The sequence below is a fragment of the Neophocaena asiaeorientalis genome, unplaced genomic scaffold (genome assembly GCF_003031525.2).
Source record: "Neophocaena asiaeorientalis asiaeorientalis breed wild unplaced genomic scaffold, Neophocaena_asiaeorientalis_V1.1 scaffold79, whole genome shotgun sequence".
Taxonomy (NCBI): domain Eukaryota; kingdom Metazoa; phylum Chordata; class Mammalia; order Artiodactyla; family Phocoenidae; genus Neophocaena; species Neophocaena asiaeorientalis.
In genome coordinates, this window is record NW_020175402.1 from 1,416,323 (window position 1) to 1,440,073 (window position 23,751).

General features: G+C 53.1%; 3 protein-coding genes and 1 pseudogene across 3 annotated transcripts in view; all 4 read left to right on the forward strand.

The window, feature by feature from the left end:
• Window positions 1-2,644, forward strand: part of C1QA (complement C1q A chain) — a 2,991-nt gene extending 347 nt beyond the window's left edge. Inside the window, exons 2-3 of the mRNA XM_024766799.1 lie at window positions 697-866; window positions 1,962-2,644. Coding sequence (XP_024622567.1) covers window positions 704-866; window positions 1,962-2,536 — 738 coding nt within the window. The 5' untranslated portion in view covers window positions 697-703 and the 3' untranslated portion in view covers window positions 2,537-2,644. The remainder of the gene's footprint in view (window positions 1-696; window positions 867-1,961) is intronic.
• A 3,342-nt stretch (window positions 2,645-5,986) lies between these two features.
• C1QC (complement C1q C chain) lies at window positions 5,987-11,326 on the forward strand. Its single transcript, XM_024766958.1, has 3 exons — window positions 5,987-6,113; window positions 6,394-6,585; window positions 10,210-11,326. The coding sequence occupies exons 2-3, from the start codon at window positions 6,405-6,407 to the stop codon at window positions 10,764-10,766; spliced, it is 738 nt and encodes a 245-aa protein (XP_024622726.1). The 5' UTR covers window positions 5,987-6,113; window positions 6,394-6,404; the 3' UTR covers window positions 10,767-11,326.
• A 1,454-nt stretch (window positions 11,327-12,780) lies between these two features.
• On the forward strand, window positions 12,781-16,092 carry LOC112414380 (heterogeneous nuclear ribonucleoproteins A2/B1 pseudogene; annotated as a pseudogene).
• A 1,851-nt stretch (window positions 16,093-17,943) lies between these two features.
• On the forward strand, window positions 17,944-23,443 carry C1QB (complement C1q B chain). Its single transcript, XM_024766956.1, has 3 exons — window positions 17,944-18,069; window positions 21,390-21,592; window positions 22,729-23,443. Exons 1-3 carry the CDS (start codon window positions 17,975-17,977, stop codon window positions 23,301-23,303), a joined length of 873 nt encoding a protein of 290 aa, XP_024622724.1. The 5' UTR covers window positions 17,944-17,974; the 3' UTR covers window positions 23,304-23,443.
• Window positions 23,444-23,751: the final 308 nt, after the last annotated feature.

Sequence of the window (23,751 nt, forward strand, 5' to 3'; positions counted from 1 at the left end):
TAACCAAAGTTCCTGGGTCCCGCCCCCACCCCGACAAAACACAAGAAGCTGGGAAAAGGCTGGGGGTGTCAGAGCCCAGCAGAGGGGTCCCACGAAGGGATAGCGGGTGGCAGTCAGCCCTCTGTCCTCCAGTGGGTGCTGAGGGGGGCCGAGTGTGCGGAGGAGGGAGCAGATGTGTGTGTCAGGTGTTTGTGAATTCTCGTGTGTATGTACAGCTCTGCCATCTGGGTGAGAGGGTGGAAATTAAACAGGGAGCAGGCGCTCAATAAATATTTGTTCAGTCACCTGTAGGAGTATATGACTGTGTGTGTCCAGGTGGAGGGGGGGCATGTCAGTTTGGGTGTCAGTCTGTGTGTCCAGGAGTGTGTGGTGGACTTTTGAGTTTGCTTATTGTGTTGTGTAGGTGCGTGAGCGAAAAGCTGTGTTTGTGTGTCTGAGTGTGTAACTATACGGGTATGTTCAGTTGCATGTGTGTATCTGTGTGAGTTTGTGGTTCTTTGTGTATGTTTGGGGTCCCTGGAGCTGGATGGAGGGTGGACATTGAAGGCCCTCAAGGGGGTGTGTGTGCAATGGTCGGGGAGATGATATATATAGACAGATAGAATTGGGCGGGGTTGGGGGGTTTCAAGTGTGGGTGTTGGGTGTGCATGAGTGTGTGCTGTCCAGCCTGCCCAGGCCCTGCCCGTGTCTCCACAGTGACACCATGGAAGCCCCCTGGGGCTGGCTGGTGATCGGTGTGCTGGCCATATCCCTGGCCTCTTCGGTGACCCAGGACGTTTGCCGAGCACAGGATGGGAGGGACGGGGCCGCAGGAATACCCGGCCGACCCGGACGGCCAGGCCTCAAGGGGGAGCGAGGGGAGCAGGGTAAGCCCTTCCTCTGAACCCAGTCCCTCATCCCTGGGCTTCGCCTGGCCACCAGGGTGGAAGCTTGGGTTGGCACTGAGAAACAGGAGTCCACCTGGGCCCACACACGAAGCCTCTCCAGTCTGCACTTGGTCCCAGGGGCTGAGGGGGGCCTAGCCTTCTTCCAAAGCCATGTCCACAGGCCCCAGTGGCCTCTCTGTATCCCCTCTACTGCCCGGGTCCTCTTTCTTTGTCCTCACCTTCCTCCTCTGGACACTGGGTCACTGCAAGCAATGAATATGAAAGGTCCCAAAGCTGTGCTCAGTCCTTGGTCTTTGTTCAGTTACCAGAAAGATTAATGCCCTTGGCTTTAGACTCAGAAGCCCTTGTCTTGCTGTGTGACCTTGAGCGACTTACTGATCCTCTCTGAGACTCAGTTTCCTCATCTGTAAAATGGAGAAATAACCCCACCTAGCACATTGAGAGGGATCAGTTCATGGCAACTATCTTTTTTGCTTCCAGCTTCCCCACAACTCTGTCCCTGCTTCCCCCTTCCCTGCCCCTTCAGGCTTCAGAAACTCTCATGTTCTAGAAAAAAGGCTAAGGGTGAAGGGAAAGGGAGGAGGGCACGACCAGAGCAGGAAAGGAAAGTCTCATGTAATCGCCCTGAGCCTCCCAGTCCATAGCAGACCACAAAGATCTGCACAGGCATTTGCAAACAATCTGCACGCAGGCATCCTACATGTAGTCCGTGAATCTGAAGAAGTCAAGGTCAGTGCCCTGGGGAGAGTGTGGAATGCACGGCTGTGGACTGAAGTCGTGTGGACTCCACACGACTGTGGAGTGAAGCCAGTGGACTGCTTTTCCCAGAACCTGACACTCCCAGTGCCTGTTCACATTCCTCTCCATTTTACAGATAAAGAAGCTGAGGCTCAGAGAGGTTAAGACACGTGCCCAAGGTCACGCACAGCCAGTCAGAATCAATGTCTTGAAGGCCCAGACACTCCCCCTATCCTCTATCCCACAGCCGTCCGGGGTCCCAGCCACCCCTCTGAGGTCTGGAGGACACTAGAGCAATTGGGACTCTCACTCCCAATCTGACCTTTCTCCCCACAGGGGCCGCTGGTATCCAGACAGGCGTCCGTGGCCTTAAAGGAGACCAGGGAGAGCCTGGGCCCCCTGGAAAACCTGGCAGAATGGGCTACCCAGGGCCCAGTGGCCCCCTGGGGCCCCCTGGCCTCCCAGGTTTGAAGGGCATCAAAGGCAACCCAGGAAACATCCAGGACCAGCCACAGCCGGCCTTCTCGGCCGTGAGACGGAACCCTCCGACGGGCGGCAACGTGGTTATCTTTGACACGGTCATCACCAACCAGGAGAGCCCATACCAGAGCCACTCGGGCCGGTTCATCTGCTCTGTGCCGGGTTACTACTACTTCACCTTCCAGGTGGTGTCCAAGTGGGACATCTGCCTGTCTATCGTGTCCTTTGGGAGGGACCAAGTCCAGCGTTCCTTGGGCTTCTGTGACACCAACAGCAAAGGACTCTTCCAGGTGGTGTCCGGGGGTACGGTGTTCCAGCTCCAGCAGGGAGACCAGGTCTGGATTGAAAAAGACCCCAATAAGGGCCGCATTTACCGGGGTTCAGAGGCCGACAGCGTATTTAGCGGCTTCCTCATCTTCCCATCCACCTGAGCCCCTCCCCACCATGGCCTCCGCTTCCTGCTGTGTGACCCTGGCCCACTCACTCCACCTTTCTGGTGTCTATGCCCTGCTCTGTAAAGTCGGGGTGCTGTTGCTTTAGCTGCCTGAAGGAAGATCATTTCTTGGAACTCTCCCTGGAATAAATACCTGAGTCCATGTCTGCTGAGCTTGAAGTTCAGTTGCTACCCTGGCCATTGGGAGGGAGGCTTAAGAATGACAATAATTGAGTTCTTACAGGCCAGGCCTGCATTCAATATTTTACAATAAATATTTAGCAGGTCCTGGGAGCCTCATCGGCCTGGCCTCAAATCCTGGGCCACCACTTTACTTACTAGTTGTCCAATTACGTGCATTTTGTGTTACTTCAGTGAATCTCAGTTTCCTTATCTGTAAAGTGGGAATACTGATGGCACCTTCCTCAGGGTTGTTGGGAGGATTAAATGACTTAATATATGAAAATTACAGAGGAGTGCCTCGTGCATAGTAAGGGTTACACATACGTTTTAGCCTTAATTATATTTTGTTTAATCTTTACAGTTAAGCTCTGAGGTGGGTATTATGACCTTATTTTACAGATAATGAAACTGAGGCTAGGGGGCTGGGACAAACTTAAAGCCCAAGGTTAGTGTGTAAGGGGAGAAGCTGGGGTTTGACTCCAAGTCTTACTGACGCCCAAGTCTGTGTGTCTACCTACTACCCTAGCCAGCCTCCACAGACACACACCTGACAATTGACACGTGTCATTTCCAACGCTCAACCGGAAAGGCACATCCAAGGGCACCCAGACGTCTTCCTGAAGCCAGGTTGCCCGAGGCCAGAGCTGGACTTCTACCCCAGCAGGCACAGAGGCTGGGGCTGCTGCCTGCTGGGTATCCCACCTGGACCGGGGACTGGGAGGGTCTGGAATGTTTGTGGTGCATTCCCAGGGTCCCCTTAGCCTGTCTGGGTGCTGCTCAGAAGCAAAAAGCCCCACTATGCCCTTCGTATGTGAGAAAAGTAAGGCGACCAGAAGTTTAGTCCTGAAAATGTCCAGCGTCCTGTGCTTTTTCCCAAAGGAAGCTGATTTTACCTTTGTGCTGCACACGTTCATGTATGCACACACACGCACAAGAATACACATCACACTTGCACACACACCTCCCGAGATGCACGTGGACCTACATTCCTGGACCAAGACTCGTCTACTCCTCACCCAGACACCCACTCCCTGCGACCCACCGGCTGCACCCCTGGACGCACTGCTTACGCCTCCAGACCCACAGACGCACTCAAGGATGCACATGCGTCATACCCGTGCACACCCACCTCGTACACCCACGTGCCCCCATCAACCATCAGAAGTGCTCTCACACACACGTGTTCCAGACACACCCCTGACACGAAGGCGCACACACCCTCCTCTCCCTCTGACACGCATGTGCCTTAGAAACGCCTGTGATCTCCAAGTCCTCACATACCCACAACCTCCACGCCCGCCTTCGCCGCACACTCAAGACCCACTTGGAGGGGGGCCCAGGCCCATCAACAGCCTTCGGGGCTCAGGAAGAAGAGAGCAAAGCTCTGCAGCCCCAGAGCAGCTCTTGACTCCTCAGCCCCCTGCCCACCCAGAACACACATACCCACGGACCGGGAAGAGAAACAGGTCTGTGAGCACCTACAGTGCACTGGCCATTTTACAACCATGGATGCATGTAATCCCAGCAAAATCGCTGAGGACCCTGAGGCTCACAGCAAGGAGACATCTACCCAAGGTCACACTGCCAGAAAGTGGCAGGGCCTGAATTTGAACCAGGTCTGCCTGACCCCAAAGTGAAGGGCTTCTTTCATTGCAACGGGGCTCCAAGACAATGCCAGGGGTAGAAGGCCCGTAAGAAGCTGGAGAGGCCAGGCTATACAAATGGCGGGTGCAGGGAGTGCCCCGCTGCTTCTTCCCCTAAATTCCACCCATACCCACCCCTCTTCGCAGAGGCAAATCACTTGCCCCTCTGGAAGGAGGGGACCCAGCCGCAACCCAGGTGGGCGGGGCAGGGGCGGGCTGAGCGCAGGCTGAGGCTGCCACCTGCTGGAGAAGCCGGACCCAGGCACGAAGGAGGTGAGGACTGAAGATGGGAGAGAGGCCTGGGAGCCATCGGCCGGGTCCCCCACCCCCCATAATGCTGTGTCCATCATTTCTGCTCTCCCCAGCCTTCCACCCACCTGGGAATTCCAGGGACAAGTACATTCACGTTGCTGCTCTTGTTGCGTACTCTGCAGCCCTGTGCCGGAGGGTGGAGAGCCAGCTGGGGAGACTGAGGCCCTGAGGGTCACCCAGCAGAGCAGGGGCAGGGCTTGGAACTCTGCTCATGGCTGGCACAGGGCTATGCACTGTGTATGCATTAGCACTGCCCTGCATGGGAGCTACTGGAAACCCTCATTTACAGGGGAGAAATCAGTGCTCGGGGAGATCAAACCACTCACTCACATGGGTGGCAGGAGTGGAATCAGGGTTGGAACCCTCCACTGCCCATCACCTCCTTCCTCTCTGGAATCTCATGTGAGGAGAAGAAAGAGAGGAGGGGCCTCTCTCAGCTCTGCCAGCCCGGCCTCGACTGGCAACCCCTCACTAGCCATAATAGGCTCTGAGACGAGAGGCCAGGGATGGAGGTGAGGGAGGGGGTGCTGACAGGGAAGGTGGGATCATCAGGGGCCCCAGCAAAGGAAGAGGCACCAACATGCAAAGCCTGGTCCTCCCCTGCCACCCAGTATACAGATGGGATGACTGAGACCTAGGGGCCAGTGGTTTGCTGAAGGCCTCGGGGCCAGGGAGTGACAGGGCTGGAAGGAGAACCCAAGGCCGCTGACTTTGTAGCCAGAGGAATCCGTCGGCCACAGCAGGCTGCCTGCTGTCAAAGTTTGCCCTGGATGTCCACCCCCAAGTAAGGCAAATGGGAGGGGGCATGTGGAAGTCTCTAGAATAAGACCTGTCACTTCACAGGTGCATGTGGGGCTTGTTTCTTAGGGCAGATAAGCAGAGGGGTCAGAACAAGGCTTTGGACCCAAGAAACCATTCACTAAGTGACTTTGGGCAAGGGTTTTCACTTTCCTCAGCCTCAGTTTCCTCATCTGTACAGGGGGAATTATAACTTCCCCCTAGGGATCTTGTGAAACAACGGGGTCACAGGCACAGTAAATGGCAACAAACAGGGATGGGCATTAGCCGAGCTGAACTTGACTCTAGGGGAAGTCTGCCCAGGCGGCTGATGTCTACACGCACACACACTTATTGGCGCCCTTCAGCAGACCCGGAGCAGCGGACATTTCCTCATTTCAGACACTCATGACCTGGAGGTGGAGGGACACAGGGACATCAGTGCAGTCAGCCTGGCTCAGCACCCAAGAGAAAGTATTGAGTCAGGAAAAATTATGGGAAAGGGGATGTGGTATTGGGGAGAGGAGGGGAGGGGACAGCACAGTCTGCCCAGGCCCTTCTTGCTGTGTCCACACTGACACGGTGTCCTCCTGCCTTGGAGAGGGGAAGCAGATCTGAGGACATCTCTGTGACCAGACCAGAAACCTCCCACCTGTCCAGGTGAGGGCAAATGGCAGCTTTTCCCCGCTTTCACTTCCTGAAACGTGGCCCCAGGGACAGCCTGATTTGTGAGAGGAAGGAGGGTCCCCATCTCCGCTAAGCCGGGGCCTGAGCTTGAAGAAGAGGTCCCCATTCCCCATCCATTGTGCAGTCCCAAGGGGCGAGGGGCCGGGGAAGGGAGGTCAGCTCCTGAGGGCTGAGAAGGACGGCCCCTGGGGAGAGAGAGGGTGAGGAGGGCATGCCAGGGGCTGGGAGACAACTCAGCTCTCTCCCCATCCAGCTCCTTCCCAAATGGACATGGGGTCCAGCTCCTGGCCCCGCCTTGTACCAAACCTGCTACTGCTCTTGCTGGCACTGCTGCCTGGGGGCCAAGCTGGCACAGACTGCTATGGGATCGCCGGGATGCCGGGCCTGCCTGGGGCCCCAGGGAAGGATGGGCATGACGGATTGCCAGGGCCCAAGGGTGAACCAGGTGAGTCTGCTGGCCTGCTGGGGAGGGGTCACCTAGGGCCTGGGGGCAGGAGTCGGAAGTGTCCATCTGGGGCTGACTCTGGGGACGGTGGACAGCTTCTTGATGGCGAGGAGTGTGGTCCCTCCGGCCATGCCTGCTCCCGGGGCAGAGTCTTAACTCTTGTGGCAGGTCTAGCCCCTCTCCCCCTCAGAGCCCAGGCCTCCGGCCTCCCCAGTTTCCCCATCTGATAACAGGGAGAGAACAAGAGCACCTGCCCTAGAAGGTGGCAGGGAGGATCACGGAAGATGATCCAGGTGAAAGCCTTTGGCAAACTCTAAAACGCTCTGCTACTATTTTATTCCAACCCCTCCACGACTTGCCCTGCAACATGGACCCCAGTGACTGTATACAATGCCCAGGTGGCCAGGGTTCAAGTCCCAGCCCCACCACTTTCCACTGTGTGAACTTGCACAAGTTATAGAACCTCCGAGTGCCTCAGTTTCTTCATCTGTAAAATGGGGAGATGGTAGTACCTACTGCACAGGGGTGCTGTGATGGTTAATAAAATTCAATATAAAACAGTACTAGCACGTGGTAGGTATCAGTAAGTGTGGGCTATGGTTGTTACTGCTGTTGTCATCTTTGTTTTTATCAGAGATGTGTGCTCCCTTCACTCCCTAGGATTCTGGGTAGTTGGAGGGGTAGGGAGTAAGGAGTCAGGATCACAGTCACAGAATCTTCTGTTGGAGATTCATGGGCAAGCCCTAGCACGAGTGAAAAGGGCTGAGGACATGAACAGGCACTGGTGTTGGGTGAGAACTGCAGTCTGCTGGTGACTTGTCTGAGAGTAGGTGCACATCTGGGGGTGGAATGTGTCCAGAGTGGCCATGGGGGAGGCTGGGGTGCGGCTGAGCAGAGGTGACAGGGGTGGCAGAGGCACTGGGCAAGGGAAGCCAGTGGAGGGGAATGTCCTTAGGAATTTCCCACTGTCATCTTCCCTCCTGGCAATAGAGTGGAATTGTACCAACATTCCAGAAGGAATTCTCCAATTCAGGGTGAGTCAAATGAAGCCCCCAGGTCTGCCATTTTTCCAGGACCCTGTACTTCACAGCTGCCTCTGGCCATCTCACTGTGTGGGATGGCTGATGGACACCAATTTTTTTTAATATAAATTTATTTTTTATTTATTTATTTTTGGCTGCTTTGGGTCTTCGTTGCTGTGCGCGGGCTTTCTCTAGTTGCAGAGAGCAGGGGCTACTCTTTGTTGAGGTGCACGGGCTTCTCATCGCAGTGGCTTCTCTTGTTGCGGAGCACGGGCTCTAGGTGCGTAGGCTTCAGTAGTTGTGGTACGCGGGCTTCAGTAGTTGTGACACATGGGCTTAGTTGCTCCACAGCATGTGGGATCTTCCCGGACCAGGGATCCAACCCGTGTCCCCTGCACTGGCAGGTGGATTCCCCACCACTGCGCCACTAGGGAAGTCCCGAACACCAATTTTTAGCTCCTAATTTGTGCCAGGCATGGTTCCAATTGCTCTACGTATATTCATCTCATGAGGTAGATAAAATTAACTCTGTCTTACAAATGAGAAAACTGAGGCCAAAATCCTTTGAAGAAATGATTTACTCCCATTTTACAAATGTCAAAGCTGAGGTTCAGAGAGATTGAGCAACTTGCCCCAAGTCACACACTGGAATCCTGTCCAACTTCCAAGGCCACGCCCTTAACCGCTACCCTGCACTGCCTCTCAGGCCCCCTCCCCACTGCCGTGTCCCCCCCTCCCAGTTGGCTGCTGGAAGTCAACCTGAAGCATGAAACACAGCCCTGTTTAACATAGCTGACAGCCGTCACCGAGACCTGACATTACTGAGCACTGCCTGTGAGGTGCCTGGCACGGGCATTCTCCCACCCCACTCTGCCAGCAGCTCTGTGGGATCCGTTCTATTATGCCCTTACCTCAACTGGGCAAACAGAGGCTCTGGGAGGGGAGATCACCTGCCCGGGATCACGTGGCCTGACGCTTAGGTCTGCTGGGTTCTGATTCCCCACTCCTAACCCTGGGATCTAAAAGGCTCACAAGCCACAGAAGATCCATCACAGTTGGTCTGCACAGACACCCACCCCAAAGGAAGTCGGAGGAGGAAGCAGCCACGAGGGCCAGCAGGGGTAGTCAGAGAGGGCTTCCTGGAAGAGGAGACTGGAGCCAGGCCCTAAAAGATGAGTATGGTTTGGACAAGGGAAGAAGAAGCTCATAGGGGCTCAGATAACTAAGGCAGTAACAAGAGTCAGACACTGACTGGGACTAGCCAGACTTGACTGTGAGTCCTGACTCCACCTCCTACCGGCTGCATGGCCTTGGGCAAGTTTCTGGCCTCAGTTTCCTCATATGTAACATGAAGTAAGTTGAAACAGGCCGGTTGTCAGAGGGGCTGAATTGGGCTGAGTGGGGCTGGGGGAGCTGGGGAAAGGCAGCCTCTATGGCTCCATTCGGTGGATCCCATGTGCTAAGCTGGCCTGGGCCTGGGTGGTTCCAGCTCAGAAATGGAAACAGGTTTTGTGGGGCTCTGAATCTTATAAAATGTTGAGGATCCTCTTTAAGAAAAGTAGTACAGAATTTGATGCGGGGGCGGGGGGAGGTTTCACAAATCTACATGTGCTACAAAATTGTTTTACAACTATAACCACACAAATAATGCATGTAAAAGTGGAGCTCTGTGGGTCCTACAAAGGTTAATTTCTTGGTTTTGATTTCGTACTTTAGTTATGTAAGATTGGGGACAACTAGGTAAAGGGTACATGAGACTTCCTCGTCCTTTTTTTTTTTTTTTTTTGGTTTATTTTTTTTTTTTTTTTTTGCGTTACACGGGCCTCTCACTGCTGTGGCCTCTCCCTTTGTGGAGCACAGGCTCCGGACGCGCAGGCTCAGAGGCCATGGCTCACGGGCCCAGCCACTCCGCGGCATGTGGGATCTTCTCGGACCGGGGCACGAACCCGTGTCCCCTGCATCGGCAGGCGGACTCTCAACCACTGCGCCACCAGGGAAGCCCCCTTGTCCTTTTATTTTTTTGCAACATCCTGTGAATCTGTAATTATTTCAACATAAAAAGTTGAAAAAATTATAAATGTAAAATTATGCAAAGGGTCTTGAAAGGGCCAGTGCAAGTAAATAGGGCCCAAAGCTTAAGTTTTAGGACCTTTCCAGGAGATCTGCCTCTGACCTATCTTCTGATTTTTGTCAAGAAAAACTAAGAACCTAGACTTTTAGGTGAGGAGTTATCTGAGGCCGCATGCTGTCCGTGGGCTGACAGTCGTGGCCTCTGGCATGCTCTCTGAGATGCAGCCCAGCTCTGCCACCTCCTGAGCTGGCTGGTCCTACCCTCCTCTCCATCACAAACATGGAAACTGAGGCCAAGAGACGGGGCCGTGCTGCAGCCAAGGTCAGAGGGCAAGACCATGGGGAGGCAGGATTTGAACCAGGGTCTCTCTCCCCTCTTCTCCCTGCCCACTGTGCCCAGGTGAGTAGGCCACCCTCAGGGGGAAAGAGAGTCCAGAGACCAAACCCTGGTGGCATGTCCCCTGGAGCATAGCCCTGTCCCTCTTCCCTGTCCCCTGCTCCTTCACTTCCTTCCCACCTGCTCTCTCCCCAGGAATCCCAGCTATCCCTGGGACACGAGGACCAAAGGGTCAGAAGGGAGATCCTGGCACACCTGGCTATCCTGGGAAAAATGGTCCCATGGGAACCCCTGGGATTCCAGGGGATCCCGGCAACATGGGACCCCCTGGGGACCCGGGCGATGAGGGCAGGTACAAGCAGAATCACCAGTCAGTATTCACTGTCACACGGCAGACAGTCCAGTTCCCAGCGCCCAACAGCCTGGTCAAGTTCAACTCAGTCATCACAAACCCACAGGGGGATTACGACACGAACACTGGCAAGTTCACCTGCAAAGTTCCCGGCCTCTACTACTTTGTCTACCACACGTCACACACGGCCAACCTGTGTGTGCAGCTGTACCGCAACGGTGTCAAGGTGACCACCTTCTGTGACCACATGTCCAACACCAAGCAGGTCAGCTCAGGCAGTGTGCTGCTGCGGATGCAGGCGGGCGAGCAGGTGTGGCTGGCGGTCAACGACTACAACGGCATGGTGGGCACCGAGGGCTCCGACAGTGTCTTCTCCGGCTTCCTGCTCTTCCCTGACTAGGGCAGGCAGACCTGCTCCACTCCCCGGGGCCACCCCATCTCCCTCAGCTTCCCTGCAAGAACCCACTGGGCCACACATCCTTGCTCAGGTCATTCTCGCCACTGGATGGACTCCTCCTCCAGGAAGCCCACCCTGCCCTGAGTTCTCTCCCTCCTCCAAGCTCCTTCAGGAGTCACTGCTTTGACACTTAACCAACACCTTCTGATACTGTCATTAGTGTTTTCCAAGTCTTGGAAGAGACAGAGAGATACATGAATAAATAATTAAATCAAAGGCTACGCACGGCTCCGAATCCTCACTGCCAATTCCCTAAGAAGTAGTTCCCTTCATCTTCCACTTTGCCCCTGCCACAGCCATGTGTGGGCTCCAGATTCAGGCATCTAGCTGGTGTTCAGTAAAGCTTGGTGCCAAAGTAGAGACCCTCAGCGCCATTTGGCCATTTGGGAGAGAGATGGTCAAATGTGGCTGAAGGCTGCAAGGGGTCCCCAAAGGGCCATCCGTTGTCACTTGTTTGGGTGAAGGCACTGCTGTCATTAAAGGTATTCGTGCTCACAGGTAAACGGGAGTGTGTTTGAATTCCCAGACCTCTGTTGACCGATGTTGAGTTTTGGGAGCATCCATCACAGGAGGGGTTTGGGCTAAGGCAGGCCCAGCACAGATGAAGGCAAGATGTGCAATGAATTTGTGTGAATTAATGAGTGAATTGGGGTGAATGAATGAATGGTGGGTAAATGAATGACTAAAAGCAGAGCGAATGAGTGAGTAAAACAATCATAATAGCTAACATTTCTTGAGCACTCACTATACACCAGGCATTACGCTAACCCACCTATTAAATGATTTAATATTCGTAATTATGCTCTAGGTGGGCATGGATGGGTGAGGGAGAGAGTGAGAATCTGACTCCCGGATGTCTGATTTTCCCCAAATAACTGAGACTCTGGGGGCCCCCAGGAGACCATCCAAAACCACTACTGCCCACAAGCCATCAGGGTTTCACTGTGAGACTCCTGACAGTTGGGCCCAGCTGCCTCGATCCTCGTTGGAGGACCAGGAAGCCGGCCGTAAGCTGCTGCCCTTTCACTGCGCTCACCATGAGAAGGTGTTGACAGTTCAGGTTCAAAAAGATAAAAAGTGTAACTTTCCTGTGCAGATTGAGGGTCTGGCCTCAGAGCCCAGTGAAATCCAAGGCTCACTCAGGCCAGGGAAAATCACCCCTGCCTGACTGGGCTCTCAGCTTGGTTCCACAAGGCCCCACAGAGCTCACAAAGGCATGAGATGGGCTGTAACAGCAGAGGCTGGAGCTCAGCTCTCCAGCCACTGCCATCCACTTTGGCTCCTTTGTTCCTGAAGGAAGCTGTTTCACACCCCCATAGCTTTGCCCATGATGTTCCTTCATTTTGTAGAGCCCCCACCCCACTCTTACAAATCCTCCGTCCAGTTAGATAATACACACTCAGCTGTCAGGAAGCAACACAAAGATCACCTCCTCCATGAAGCCTTCTCTGATTCTCCCCTTCGTGTCCCCACAGCGTCCTCCACCGACTTGGACCACAGACTCATGACTTGTTAGAGCCCAGGTTCCCAAATCTGGGGGTGCAAAAAATTACCTGCAGACTTATTTATAAAATAAAAAAACAGATTTCTGGACCCAAGCCTGTTATACAAAGGTTTGGGGAGGACTGCTATTTCCAGCAAGCTACAGGCTGTCTACATCTCAGGAGCGGGTCACAGGACAGCTCTTGGGACTGGGGGAACCTGCATTGACCTGTTTCACCCATCAACCTATTCTGAAAAATTGAAAGTTGCTCAAGGTTGATTCAAGGGCGGCAGCGGCTCCAGAGGCAGCAGCGCCGGGTCCCCGTGGAGGTGCTCCTAGAGTTTTCCTGGAGCAGTGGAAGTTCTGACCGCAGGGTCAGGACCGATCAGGTTTGTGTTCTCACCATAGAACAGGGGCCAGTTCGGTTCCTGTTAGTGCCCTGAGATCTCCCTCATCCCCCTGAGTTTCGGAGAAATGGCTGAAGCTAGTAAGCCCATGATAAAGAAAACTTCAAAATCTGTTCCTTTGGAGAGGAATAAGAGAGAAAAGGAACAATTCCGTAAACTCTTTATTGGTGGCTTGAGCTCTGAAACCACAGAAGAACGTCTGTGGAACCACTACCAGCAATGGGGATATCTCACAGACTGTGTGTTAATACGGGACCCTGTAAGCCAAAAATCAAGAAGATTTGGTTTTGTCACATTTTCATCCATGGCTGAGGTTGATGCTGTCATGGCTACCAGACCTCATTCCATTGATGGGAAAACAGTTACTCCCAAACATGCTGTCCCAAGAGAGGACTATGGAAAGCCGGGGGCTCTTGTCACTGTGAAGAAGCTGTTTGTTGGTGGAATTGCAAAAGATACTGAGGAACGTCATCTTAGAGATTACTTTGAGAAATATGGAAAAATCAATGCCATTGAACTAATTACTGACAGGCAGTCAGGCAAGAAAAGAGGTTTTGGGTTTGTTGCTTTTGATGACCATGATCCCATGGATAAGGTTGTGTTGCAGAAAAATCATACCGTCAATGGTCATCATGCAGAAGTAAGAAAGGCCTTGTCTAGACAAGAAATGCAAGAAGGCCCATGTTCTAGAAGTGGAAGAGAAAGAAACGCTGGTTTTGTATATTTTCATGGTGGTGGTGGAAAGTTTGGAGCAGGAAACTTTGGAGGAAGGAACTTTACAGGAGGATCTGACAGATGTGGAAGAGGACATACATTTGGGGATGGCTATCATGGGTCTGGAGGAGGACCCGGAGGTGGCAATTTGGGGGGTAGCCCTGGGCATGGAGGAGGGCGAGGAGGATATGGTGGTGGATATGGCAACCAGGATGGGAGCTCCAGAGCTGGTTATGACAACTATAGAAGGAGGAATTATGGAAGTCAAAATTACAGTGATTGGAGCTTCCCTGGTGGCACAGTGGTTAAGAATCAGGCTGCCAATGCAGGGGACATGGGTTCGAGCCCTGGTCTGGGAGGATCCCACATGCTGCAGAGCAACTGAGTCCTTGTGTCTGAGCCTGCGCTCTAGAGCCCGCAAACCACAACTACCGAAGCCTACATGCCTAGAGCCCGTGCTCCACAATGGAGAGTAGCCCCTGCTCGCCGCAACTAGAGAAAGCCTGCACGCAGCAACGAAGACCCAACACAGCCAAAAATAAATAAATAAAATTAAAAGAAAAATTACAGTGATTTGGAGGATTATAAGCAGAAACCCTCTAAGTACGAATTACTGAAGAGTGGAAAACTGAGTGGTAGCAGGAACATGGGGCGATCATACAGTGGAGGAAGCTATGGTCCAAGAGGCAATGGAGGAAGTGGGGGTTATGGACAGACAAGATGATACTGAGCTTCTTATTTGCCATGGGCTTGACTGTATAAATAGAGAATTAGAGCCCAGAGGTAACAGAAGAGCATTAGGTTATCGAAATAACAATGTTCAGGAAACTCTTATCTTAGCCATTTTGTGAGTGGACTCAATTATGCAAGAGCATTACCTTCCTGTGGAGGAAAGACTATAAAAAATGCTTTTGAAACAGTTTCTTAGCTTTTGAATTGTTGTGTCTTTCCAGTGGTCTCTATAAAAGTGTGGAAGAATCCCTTCTTTGATAATGTCAAATTTCAAAGTTTTGGGTGACATGTGAAACCTTTTTCAAGATTTTTCTCAAAGTTTTGAAAGACTATTAGCCAGAATCATGGTGTAATAAGACATAACATCGTTCTTCTAAAAAAATCGATTTCGTGTGTAGAGTTAAGAAGCTGTTGTACATTTAAGATTTAATAAAATAATTCTAAAGGTAAAACAGTAGTAGTTTGTCCTCTTTGATAATTTTGCACTTTTAGTTTTTACCTTTTAAATGTTTTTCTTGTTTTATGATACCAAATTTTGAAGTGTAATGATATGACTTACCTATATTATGAAATGGTTACCAAAAAAACCTTTTTCTTCTTGTGATGAACAGGATTTACTGCCTTAACAACTTTGATAGTATCCTACAGCTGTGCTAATTTTGGTCTTCTTGTACATTCCATCTTTTGTAATGGTGAGTAACTTGTCATGTATCTATTGGTCATTTGTATATCTTCTTTGGATAAATGTCGATTCAGTTCCTTAATCCATATTATAGTTTGATTATTTGCTATTGTGACGTATGAGTTTTTGTTGTACATTACCTGTTTTGTATTTATTTACCTTATAACTGGAAGTTTGTACCTTTGAACAACCTTTATCCTGTATTTCCTCCCACCAATTTTCTGCTGCTGGGAGCCACAAGCATGATGCATGATTCTTTTTCTGTGAGTTTAATCATTTTCTTCGGGATTTCACAAATAAATATGATCATACAAAAAAAGAAGGGTTTGGGGAGGACAGAGACATGGGTGGGTGGACGGTCTGCCAGGTGAAGTCAATGCACGAGGTCCACCACCTGGCTCTTCTGCACTTATTTCCTTACAGGTCTGCATCCCTCACTGGACTGTGAGCATCCTTGAGGGTGGGGCCCCTTTGATACAGGTCAGGAGCATAGTAGGGGCCTGGGAAATGTGTCAGATGAGAAGGAAGGAGAGATGAAGACACACACATACACACACACACACACACACACACACAGAGCAATAACAGAGGCCAGGGCCTAGGAACTCGGCCCGGTCCACAGAGTCTGAGAGCCACTGGCAGGGACAAGGCGGGGGTCACAGGGCCGCTCCACTCACAGCTCACCTCCAGCAGCTACTTAGCAGCCCACCCGGCAATGCCGCAAGTGATACATCTTTCTTCTCATTTCTCTTTTGTTTAAAAAATCATTGCACCGTTTATGTAGGCCACGGTGTCAGATCAGAAACCTGTATTTCGGAAATGACTATTTTTATTTTCCATAATTGTTTCCTTGTTGTTCTCTCTTTGCCAGGAGAGACAGGCCTTTGAAAATGCCAGCTTGTCTACTGGGCTGAGGGGAGCTGGGGGAGGGCTTTTAAGGGGGGTAGCAAGGGTGGGACAGGAGCTAGTACGAGGCACCCCAAGGACCGGGGGGCCTCTTTCAGACCACAGGATGTGGAAGGGTCTTAGGCTTCTCTTCCACCCTCTGTAGGGATTGTCCCCTCTCTATCAGGGTTGCAAGCCAGCGTTTTAAGGGTACAGAGACCAGCTGGCTCTCACTCAGGGGCCAAGGGTCTCCCTAGCTCCTGACCCCTAATCCAGGCATGGCTCCTGTGCCTCCAGGCTCCAAGATTTCTGTCTTCTCTTCAGAGAAATCACACGACTCCCAGGTTTGCCTTGGGTGCCTACTGAGGGCTGGGCACTCAGCTAGGCCCTGGACATGTGGGGTTACCTCACTAGCCCCACAATCACCCCAGGAGGGGGTGCCCATGCCCCTGACTCATATACGGGGAAACTGAGGTCAATAAACACACCTGAGGCCACATGGCTAGAAAGAGGTAGGCCTGGGATTCAAACTTAGGAGGGGGGCTTCCCTGGTGGCGCAGTGGTTGAGAGTCCACTTGCCGATGCAGGGGACACGGGTTCGTGCCCCGGTCTGGGAAGATCCCACATGCCGCAGAGCGGCTGGGCCCAGTGAGCCATGGCCGCTGAGCCTGCGCATCCGGAGCCTGTGCTCCGCAACAGGAGAGGCCACAACAGTGAGAGACCCGCGTACCGCAAAAAAAAAACAAAAAACTTAGGAGGGGCTGATTCCAAAGCCCATGCCCTGACCCCACCCCCCCGCTGCTTCCTGTTCTTAGGCTCATCCTGTTTCTACCCCAAATTCAAGCCCATCTTTTCCCATTTTTACCAGCCACCAAATCATCGAAGGGTCTATAGTTGGCTGAACCCAGAGACCCTTGGGTTTTATCACACGAGTCTCTTCTTTCCCTATCACTCTCGGCAGTAAACACTTAATTTCTGCCAAGAAGCATCCACAAGCCCAACGATTTTCTCTCTCTAAGCACAGATATCAAGAGAGCCCTCCTGACCTATGGCAGCTCCTGGGACTTGCTGGGCAACCATCCCTGAGAGGGGCATCACGTTGCTTTAGACGCAGCCTCGGTAAGAGGGCTGCTATCCCGGTGCCAGGGATGCCTGACTCCAAGTCCTGCATCTGCCACTAGCGAGAGGTGTGGGCTCCAGCAGCTACTTCTTGTGACGTTCATCGCAGGAGCAATGAAACCACTGTGGCACTTGATGTGCAATACCAGTCTCCCCCAGGAGAAGAGACACCCCACGGGGCAGGACCCATGGCTGATTTGCTTGTGGTGTGGGCCTATCGCCAGAGTACATAGAGGCTCACGATAAATATTTGCTGAACAACGCTCTCTCCCCTCTGGGCCTTGGTTTCCCCATATATAAAATGAGCGGCACGGGCTGGGTGACCTGCAAGCCCCTCTCCTGTCCTAACTTGCTGTGATGCCGGGATCAACGAGCAACAGGCTCCAGGCTGTGCCGATTATAGTCATCAGCTACAGGTCCTCTGGAAGCAGAGGAAGGGGTATAAGCAAATAATGACCACATTTAAAATTCATTTTTCATTATTAGATTATTTTCTGAGAACAGGGAAAGAGCCGGCGTGTAGAAGGGAAAGAAAGCAGAAGATGAACCCAGAAAGGGGAGGCCTGGGACATGGTATGATATTAACAAGTAACGTGTGCACGGCACTTTACAGTTTACCCTCCTCTTTCTCCACTATCCCATCTGAGCCCCCCAGTGCAATCTGTAGAGCGAGTACAATTATGGTCCCACCATATGGCAGAGGAAATGGGGGCTCCCTTGGGTTCCCTTGGCTGAGAATGTTTAGTTGGTAAGTGGCAGAGCCAGCATATGAATCAAGGTTCCTGACTCCAAATCCAGCCCTCGGGCACCAGGGCAGCCATGTTTCCATTTCATTGAGGAACACCCACGTTCCTGAAGAAATTCATGAGGTCAGGGGCCTTGGCAGGCAAGCCCCCAGTTGTGGACATTCTCTCGGAACAGCCCGATTCCCCCACAGCTGCTGAGCTGGCAAAACCAAACTGGCCACCCACCCGTCCTATTTACAGTAAACCCTCCAGATTGCAGAAACAGGACCTGAAACTGCCTGAGGACAGCAGAACAGGGTGAGAGTGGAGTGACGGGGAGGGGGCCGGCCTGCTGGGTTCCTGGGAGGGGACCATCAGGGGAAGGCCCTTGTTCTAGCTGGAGAATGGAACTTCCGCTTTGGACTGAGAACAGGAGGCTCCCAGCTGCCTGTCCCACTGCTGCCCAGCCCAGCGGCATCAGAGGACACCAGGTTCCCAGGTGAGGATGGGGCTTGGCGCCTGGGGGGACTGGCGGGCAGGACCAATATGGCAGAGGGTGGTGATCCCAAAGGACAGGCCCTGCATCCCCTGCCTCAGAGCCACCTGGAGTGTCTGACAGGGAGGATTCCTGGGCCCAATCTCAGACCTCGGGAGTCAAACTCTCTGGGGGTCAGCTTGGGAGTCTGCTGCTACCTGGGGTCCCAGGTGATGGGGAGGCACCAGGATAAAGGCTTTGGGATCACCAAGACTGGAGCTGAGCCCTGCTTCTGCCTCTCAGGTGCTGGTGATCTGAGCCAAGTCACATGACCCCTCTCAGTCCGGACCCTCTCCGGGGAGATCAGAACATTTCAGGGCTGCTGTGAGCCCTAAAGGATATATCAGCTCAGCCAGCGCTTAGCACACTACCTGGTGCGAGATATGTCAGAGGCAGGGATGAGATTAGAATCCAGGTTCCCCTCTGCTCAGCCCAGCATTTCTCCAGCACCCGCCTTCTCTTATTTCCTCCCAGTCAGATGAGAAAACTCAGCTTGACTCTTTCAACGAAATGATTTGACTTGCAGGCGGAGTTGTGATGGGTTGTTAGTCAGTACTGGTACCACTCAATAAGGCTTGTGAAGGAGGGTGTGGGGTCGGGCACTGCACTAGGGACCTGGCTCCTTCTAGGTTCCCTCGCGTGTAATCCTCTGGCAGCCCTGTCAGTTTGAAATTAACTTTGCCAAAGGCTCCGAGAGAGGTTAAGGCACTTGCCTGTAGTCCTGCGGCGAGGCAGCAGCAGAGTGGGAGTTCAAGGTCAAGTTGGCCTGACTCCAAGTCAGGGGCAAAGGGGATCTTGGGGCTGGAAGGAGATGGAAGGGCGGCTGGTATGGGGAGCATGTGAGGAGCCAGGCTGACGGCGGTGACAGGCGGTAAAGGCCAGGGGTGGTCACCGGATGAGCTTTGAGTCCTTGCCCAAGTCTGAGGCTCGCTGGCCCCTGAAATGGGCCAGATCTCCCCACTACCCTCCCCCACCTCCGGCTCCCCCAAAAAAGCCCAAGTCTCATCATGGGTCAGAACCCTGCTCCCCTCAACCCCCCACCCCCCGGCAGGTGGCCAGGGCTCCCCACCTCTGTGCTGCCTGCACCTGAGAGACCTCCTCTCCCTGAGCCCAATCTCCCAAAGGGACCGGATGCTTTTTTACTTTTCCAAGCATCCTCCGTTGTGTCCTGAAACCTGGGGACTCTCAGATGATAGTGATAATAAAAAAACTAGCTAATATTCACTAAGCACTTCCAACATGTCGGGCTGTCGTGAGCCCTAACGCATCGGTCCTGCCGCCAACGCTGTGAGGTAGAGATTACTATTATCTCCCTTTTACAGAAGGGGAAGCTGTGGTCAGAGAGAAGCAACTGGCCTAAGGCCCATAGCTAAGAAGGGGCACAGGCCTGGTTTGGACCCTGGCAGTGTCCCTTTCCTTATGACGCTCCAGGCCTCTCACCTTTGGTGAATGTTTGCTGCCAAACAACAGCAGAAATAATAGTAATGATAAAAGCCATCACCACGCACCGGCCCACAACCAGCACTGCTCTAAGTACCACCCAGGCTGTAGCTCCTTCTGTCAGGCTGTCTGGCTCCAAAGCCCATGTTTTAACCACCAGGTAGGGAGGCCTCTTAATGTAACACCCCGTGGTGTTTGGATGGGTTCGAATGGGGAGCGGGTTTGAATCTCAGCCACAACGGGGCTGCGTGACCTTGATCGAGGTTCCCGCCCTCTCCACTGCCCAGTTTCTTCGTCTGTGAAATGAGAAAGCAGGGGTGCTTTCCCAGGGGGCTGCTGTAAGGACCAAATTAAATGAGAGAATGTGGCCCGTGAAGTGTTTGGCACAGAGCCTGGCACCTGCTAAGTGCCCAACGCATTGATTATTCAGGGTGTCAAATTGTCGTTGTGTAAAACCTCCAGCCAGATAAGCAGGATGGTCCCCAGAGCCACCCTCTCTTGGGAGCGTGACAGAGCCTAAGCCGGTCACTCGTGGCCCTGGTCGCACCCACATTTGCGGCCCCCCTTTCCTTGGTACCCAGTACAGCCCCCGGTCTAATTCAGCTCCTGGTCTGAGCCATGAACTGATTAGGAGAACAAGGGGGCTGAGGCTGACTTTCTGAGCACATGAGCCCCACATCAGCAGGTTTTTCTGGGCTGGCACAGGCCTCACGAGGCAGAGGGGGCAGGGGTCTGGCCACAGCCTCACCATCAGCCAGCTCACTGGGTGATTTGGGGAGGGCTGTTTTCTAATGTTTGCATCTCAGTTTCCTCATCGGCAAGGTGGGAAAATAATCACAACCCACTTCCCTGGAGTGCTGTGAGGATCAGACAACCCCAGCTACGGGTCTGAACTAGAGCCCCAAACCCTATGGTTCTTCCCCAGCCATGGCCTCACCTGGCTCCCCATGGTTATCTTGGGAGATGAGCAGGGACCCCTATGCTCTCCTATTTTAAGAGCAGGAAACTACTCAGCCTTTGTGGGCTGAGGGGTTAAGAGGGAAGGCTTCCTGGAGGAAAAATGCTTTGACCTGGGCCTGGAAAGATGGAAAGAATTTGCATCTGGGCAGAGGTGGAATGGGCTGCCTCAGAAGGTAATGAGCTTCCCATCACTGAGATGGTACAAGTCATGGACGGAAGGGGCCTTGGCAGAGATGTTATTGAGGAGACTTAACAGTAGGCTGAGGATCCCTCAAGAAGTCAAACACAGAATTACCATAAGACCCAGTAATTCCACTCCTGAGGATATACTCAAGAACTGAAAACAAGTTGCAAACAAATCCTTGTACATGAATGTTCACATTAGGGGTCACAGTCGGCAAAAGGTGGAAACTTCCCAAATGCCCATCAATAATGAATGGATAGGGCTTCCCTGGTGGCGCAGTGGTTGAGAGTCCGCCTGCCGATGCAGGGGACACGGGTTCGTGCCCCGGTCTGGGAGGATCCCACGTGCCACGGAGCGGCTGGGCCCGTGAGCCATGGAGACTGTCTATAGACTTTCCTGGTGGGAGGACTTCCCTCACGAAACCAGCCCTCCAGGCAGCCTTTCATTTCAGCCAGGGCACTCACCACAGCCTATAACTAGTTCTATTGACTTGTATGTTGACCTGTTTATCGTCTCCCAGACTGTCAGCTCCATGAGGGCAGGGACCACATCTGTCTTGTTCATCAGCGAATCTCCAGTGCCCAGAACAGGGTCCGGGGGATAAGGCACTCAGTGAACACAGGAACAAGTGAAGGAATGAATGAACAAACCATGGCTGTAACCTACCACATCTTCTTGTCCCCCGCCGCCACACACACAGGAAGCGGCTGAGCAGGGCCATGATGAAGACCCCGCGGGGCAGCGTCCCAGTGCTGCTGCCGCTGATGCTCCTGAGTCTGCTCCACGTCTCCCGGGCCCAGAGTGGCTGCACTGGGCACCCGGCCATCCCTGGCATCCCGGGCATCCCCGGGGTACCGGGCTCCGACGGCAAACCAGGGACTCCAGGGATAAAGGGAGAGAAAGGTACTGTGGACTCTGGGAACAGACTAGTGTCACTGACCAAGGCCCCATCTCCTACCTCCCAAGTCCCAGTTGCCCACCTTAAGGATTGCAAAACACTTGCAAATCCATCAGTTTGCTGAGCCCTCCACAATAACTTTGCAAGGAAGGAATTCTGATTCCCATTTTACAGATGGGAAGACTGATGCCCGAAAGGCTACTGACTTGCTCAGGGGAACCCAGTAAATGTTGAGGCTGAGGCCAAACCATGGCTCTCTCACCACCAAATCCACTGCAGTCACACAGTCCTGGGCTGTTACCTCCAGGGTAGGTGGCTTCGCCTCTCTGAATTGCTATTCCCTCACCTGTAAAATGTGGATAATGATTCTTTGTCAGAGTTGTCATGGGGTTCAAATGAGACTTCCTGCCATAAAACCCTCCTGTGAGATGTAGTTCATGCGTTCATTTAGCCATAGCCTTCCGCTCTCTTCACATAATCTCACAATCCCACAAAATATCATCATCCCCATTTTACAGATGAGGAAGCTGAGCCTTGGAGAATGTGACTCAGTCAAGGTGACCCAACTAATGATGGCAGATGTGACATGAGAAACACATCTGCCTGTCCCCTGAGCCCATGTTCACAGCCACTCTACTGGAAAAGGTTTTATCTTGTGTTCTGCCAAACCAAGGAGGAGTAGCTGTTTGGAGTGGTGGAGTGAGAAGGATTCTAATACTCACTTCCAGGTTCAGCAAGAAAGAATGCGTGATTGATGAGGGATATGTGCCATCAGGGAGGGGGTGGAGAGGGATAGCACGTGTGCCCGGAATTCCTGATCCCTGCTCCAGGCTTAAGCCTGTATGAACTGGTGAGGAGGGCAGGTCCAGCACCTTCCTGAGGGAGACGCCGCTCCCCAACCCACGGGCATCGGGCCCCGTTACTGTCAAGCACGTCTCAGACTCAGAAAGCTGGGCTGGAAGGAAACTCAGGGGCCCTCCCCGACATCCCGTCCTCTTGTTCACAGATGGGGAGCTGAGGCCCAGAGAAAAGCGGGGACCTGTCTGAGGTTACGCAGCCAGGCTCCCTGCCTCCCAGCCCAGCTCCTTCCGGGTTCTCAGCGATCTCTGGCCCCCTCATATCTCTTGTCTCTGCCTTCCAGGGCTGCCGGGGCTAGCTGGAGACCACGGTGAGCTTGGACAGAAGGGGGACCCAGGGTTTCCTGGGATTCCAGGAAAAGTCGGCCCCAAGGGCCCCATTGGCCCCAAAGGTGCCCCAGGGCCTCCCGGAGCCCACGGCCCCAAGGGCGAATCAGGAGACTACAAGGCCACGCAGAAAATCGCCTTCTCGGCCACACGCACCATCAACAGCCCCCTGAGGCGGGACCAGGTCATCCGCTTCGACCACGTGATCACCAACACCAACAACAACTACGAGTATCGAAACGGCAAGTTCACGTGCAGGTTGCCCGGCCTCTACTACTTCACCTACCATGCCAGCTCTCGAGGGAACCTGTGCGTAAACCTCATGCGGGGCCGGGAGGAGATACAGAAGGTGCTCACCTTCTGCGACTATGTCTACAACACCTTCCAGGTCACCACGGGCAGTGTCGTGCTCAAGCTGGGGCTGGGGGAGACCGTCTTCCTGCAGGCCACCGACAAGAACGCCCTGGTAGGCATCGATGGGGCCAACAGCATTTTCACCGGGTTCCTGCTCTTCCCAGATGCAGAGGTGTGACCTGTGGGTCCAATTCACCCCCTCCCCTGCCAGCCACGCTCTCTTTACCCCCAACACCAGCCCCCACCTGGCCAAAACACACAGTAGGGCTCCATGGATGTTGCTGAGTGAATGAGTAAATAAACTTTTCAAGGCCAAGGGACAGTGGTCTAATTCAAATCTGTGTCCCAGCGACTGGCACATAGTAGGTGCTCAGAAATATTGCTTGAATGCTGCTTGAATGACTGAAGAATGAACGAATGAATGAGCTCTGAAAGCAGAAGCTCTATCTAGTTGGTGGTGACTGGAGGGCCAGACTTTGTGTCCAGTTCTGTGCCAGACGCACAATGGGAGATGGGGAGGGAACACCATCTGTTTAGCACGTATATGCTCAAAACACTGGGCCAGACCCTTTCCCCCTTCTCTCATTAATCCTCGCACTCATCCTTGGAGATAGGTTAAATCATGC

Excerpts from the sequence above, each read along its gene's own strand:
- C1QC (XM_024766958.1), top strand. The coding sequence starts at position 6,405 with ATGGACATGGGGTCCAGCTCCTGGCCCCGCCTTGTACCAAACCTGCTA. Across the intron at positions 6,586-10,209 it reads AGGGCCCAAGGGTGAACCAG|GAATCCCAGCTATCCCTGGG; the intron begins GTGAGTCTGCTG and ends CTCTCTCCCCAG.
- C1QB (XM_024766956.1), top strand. The coding sequence starts at position 17,975 with ATGGAACTTCCGCTTTGGACTGAGAACAGGAGGCTCCCAGCTGCCTGT. Across the intron at positions 18,070-21,389 it reads AGAGGACACCAGGTTCCCAG|GAAGCGGCTGAGCAGGGCCA; the intron begins GTGAGGATGGGG and ends CCACACACACAG. Across the intron at positions 21,593-22,728 it reads AGGGATAAAGGGAGAGAAAG|GGCTGCCGGGGCTAGCTGGA; the intron begins GTACTGTGGACT and ends TCTGCCTTCCAG.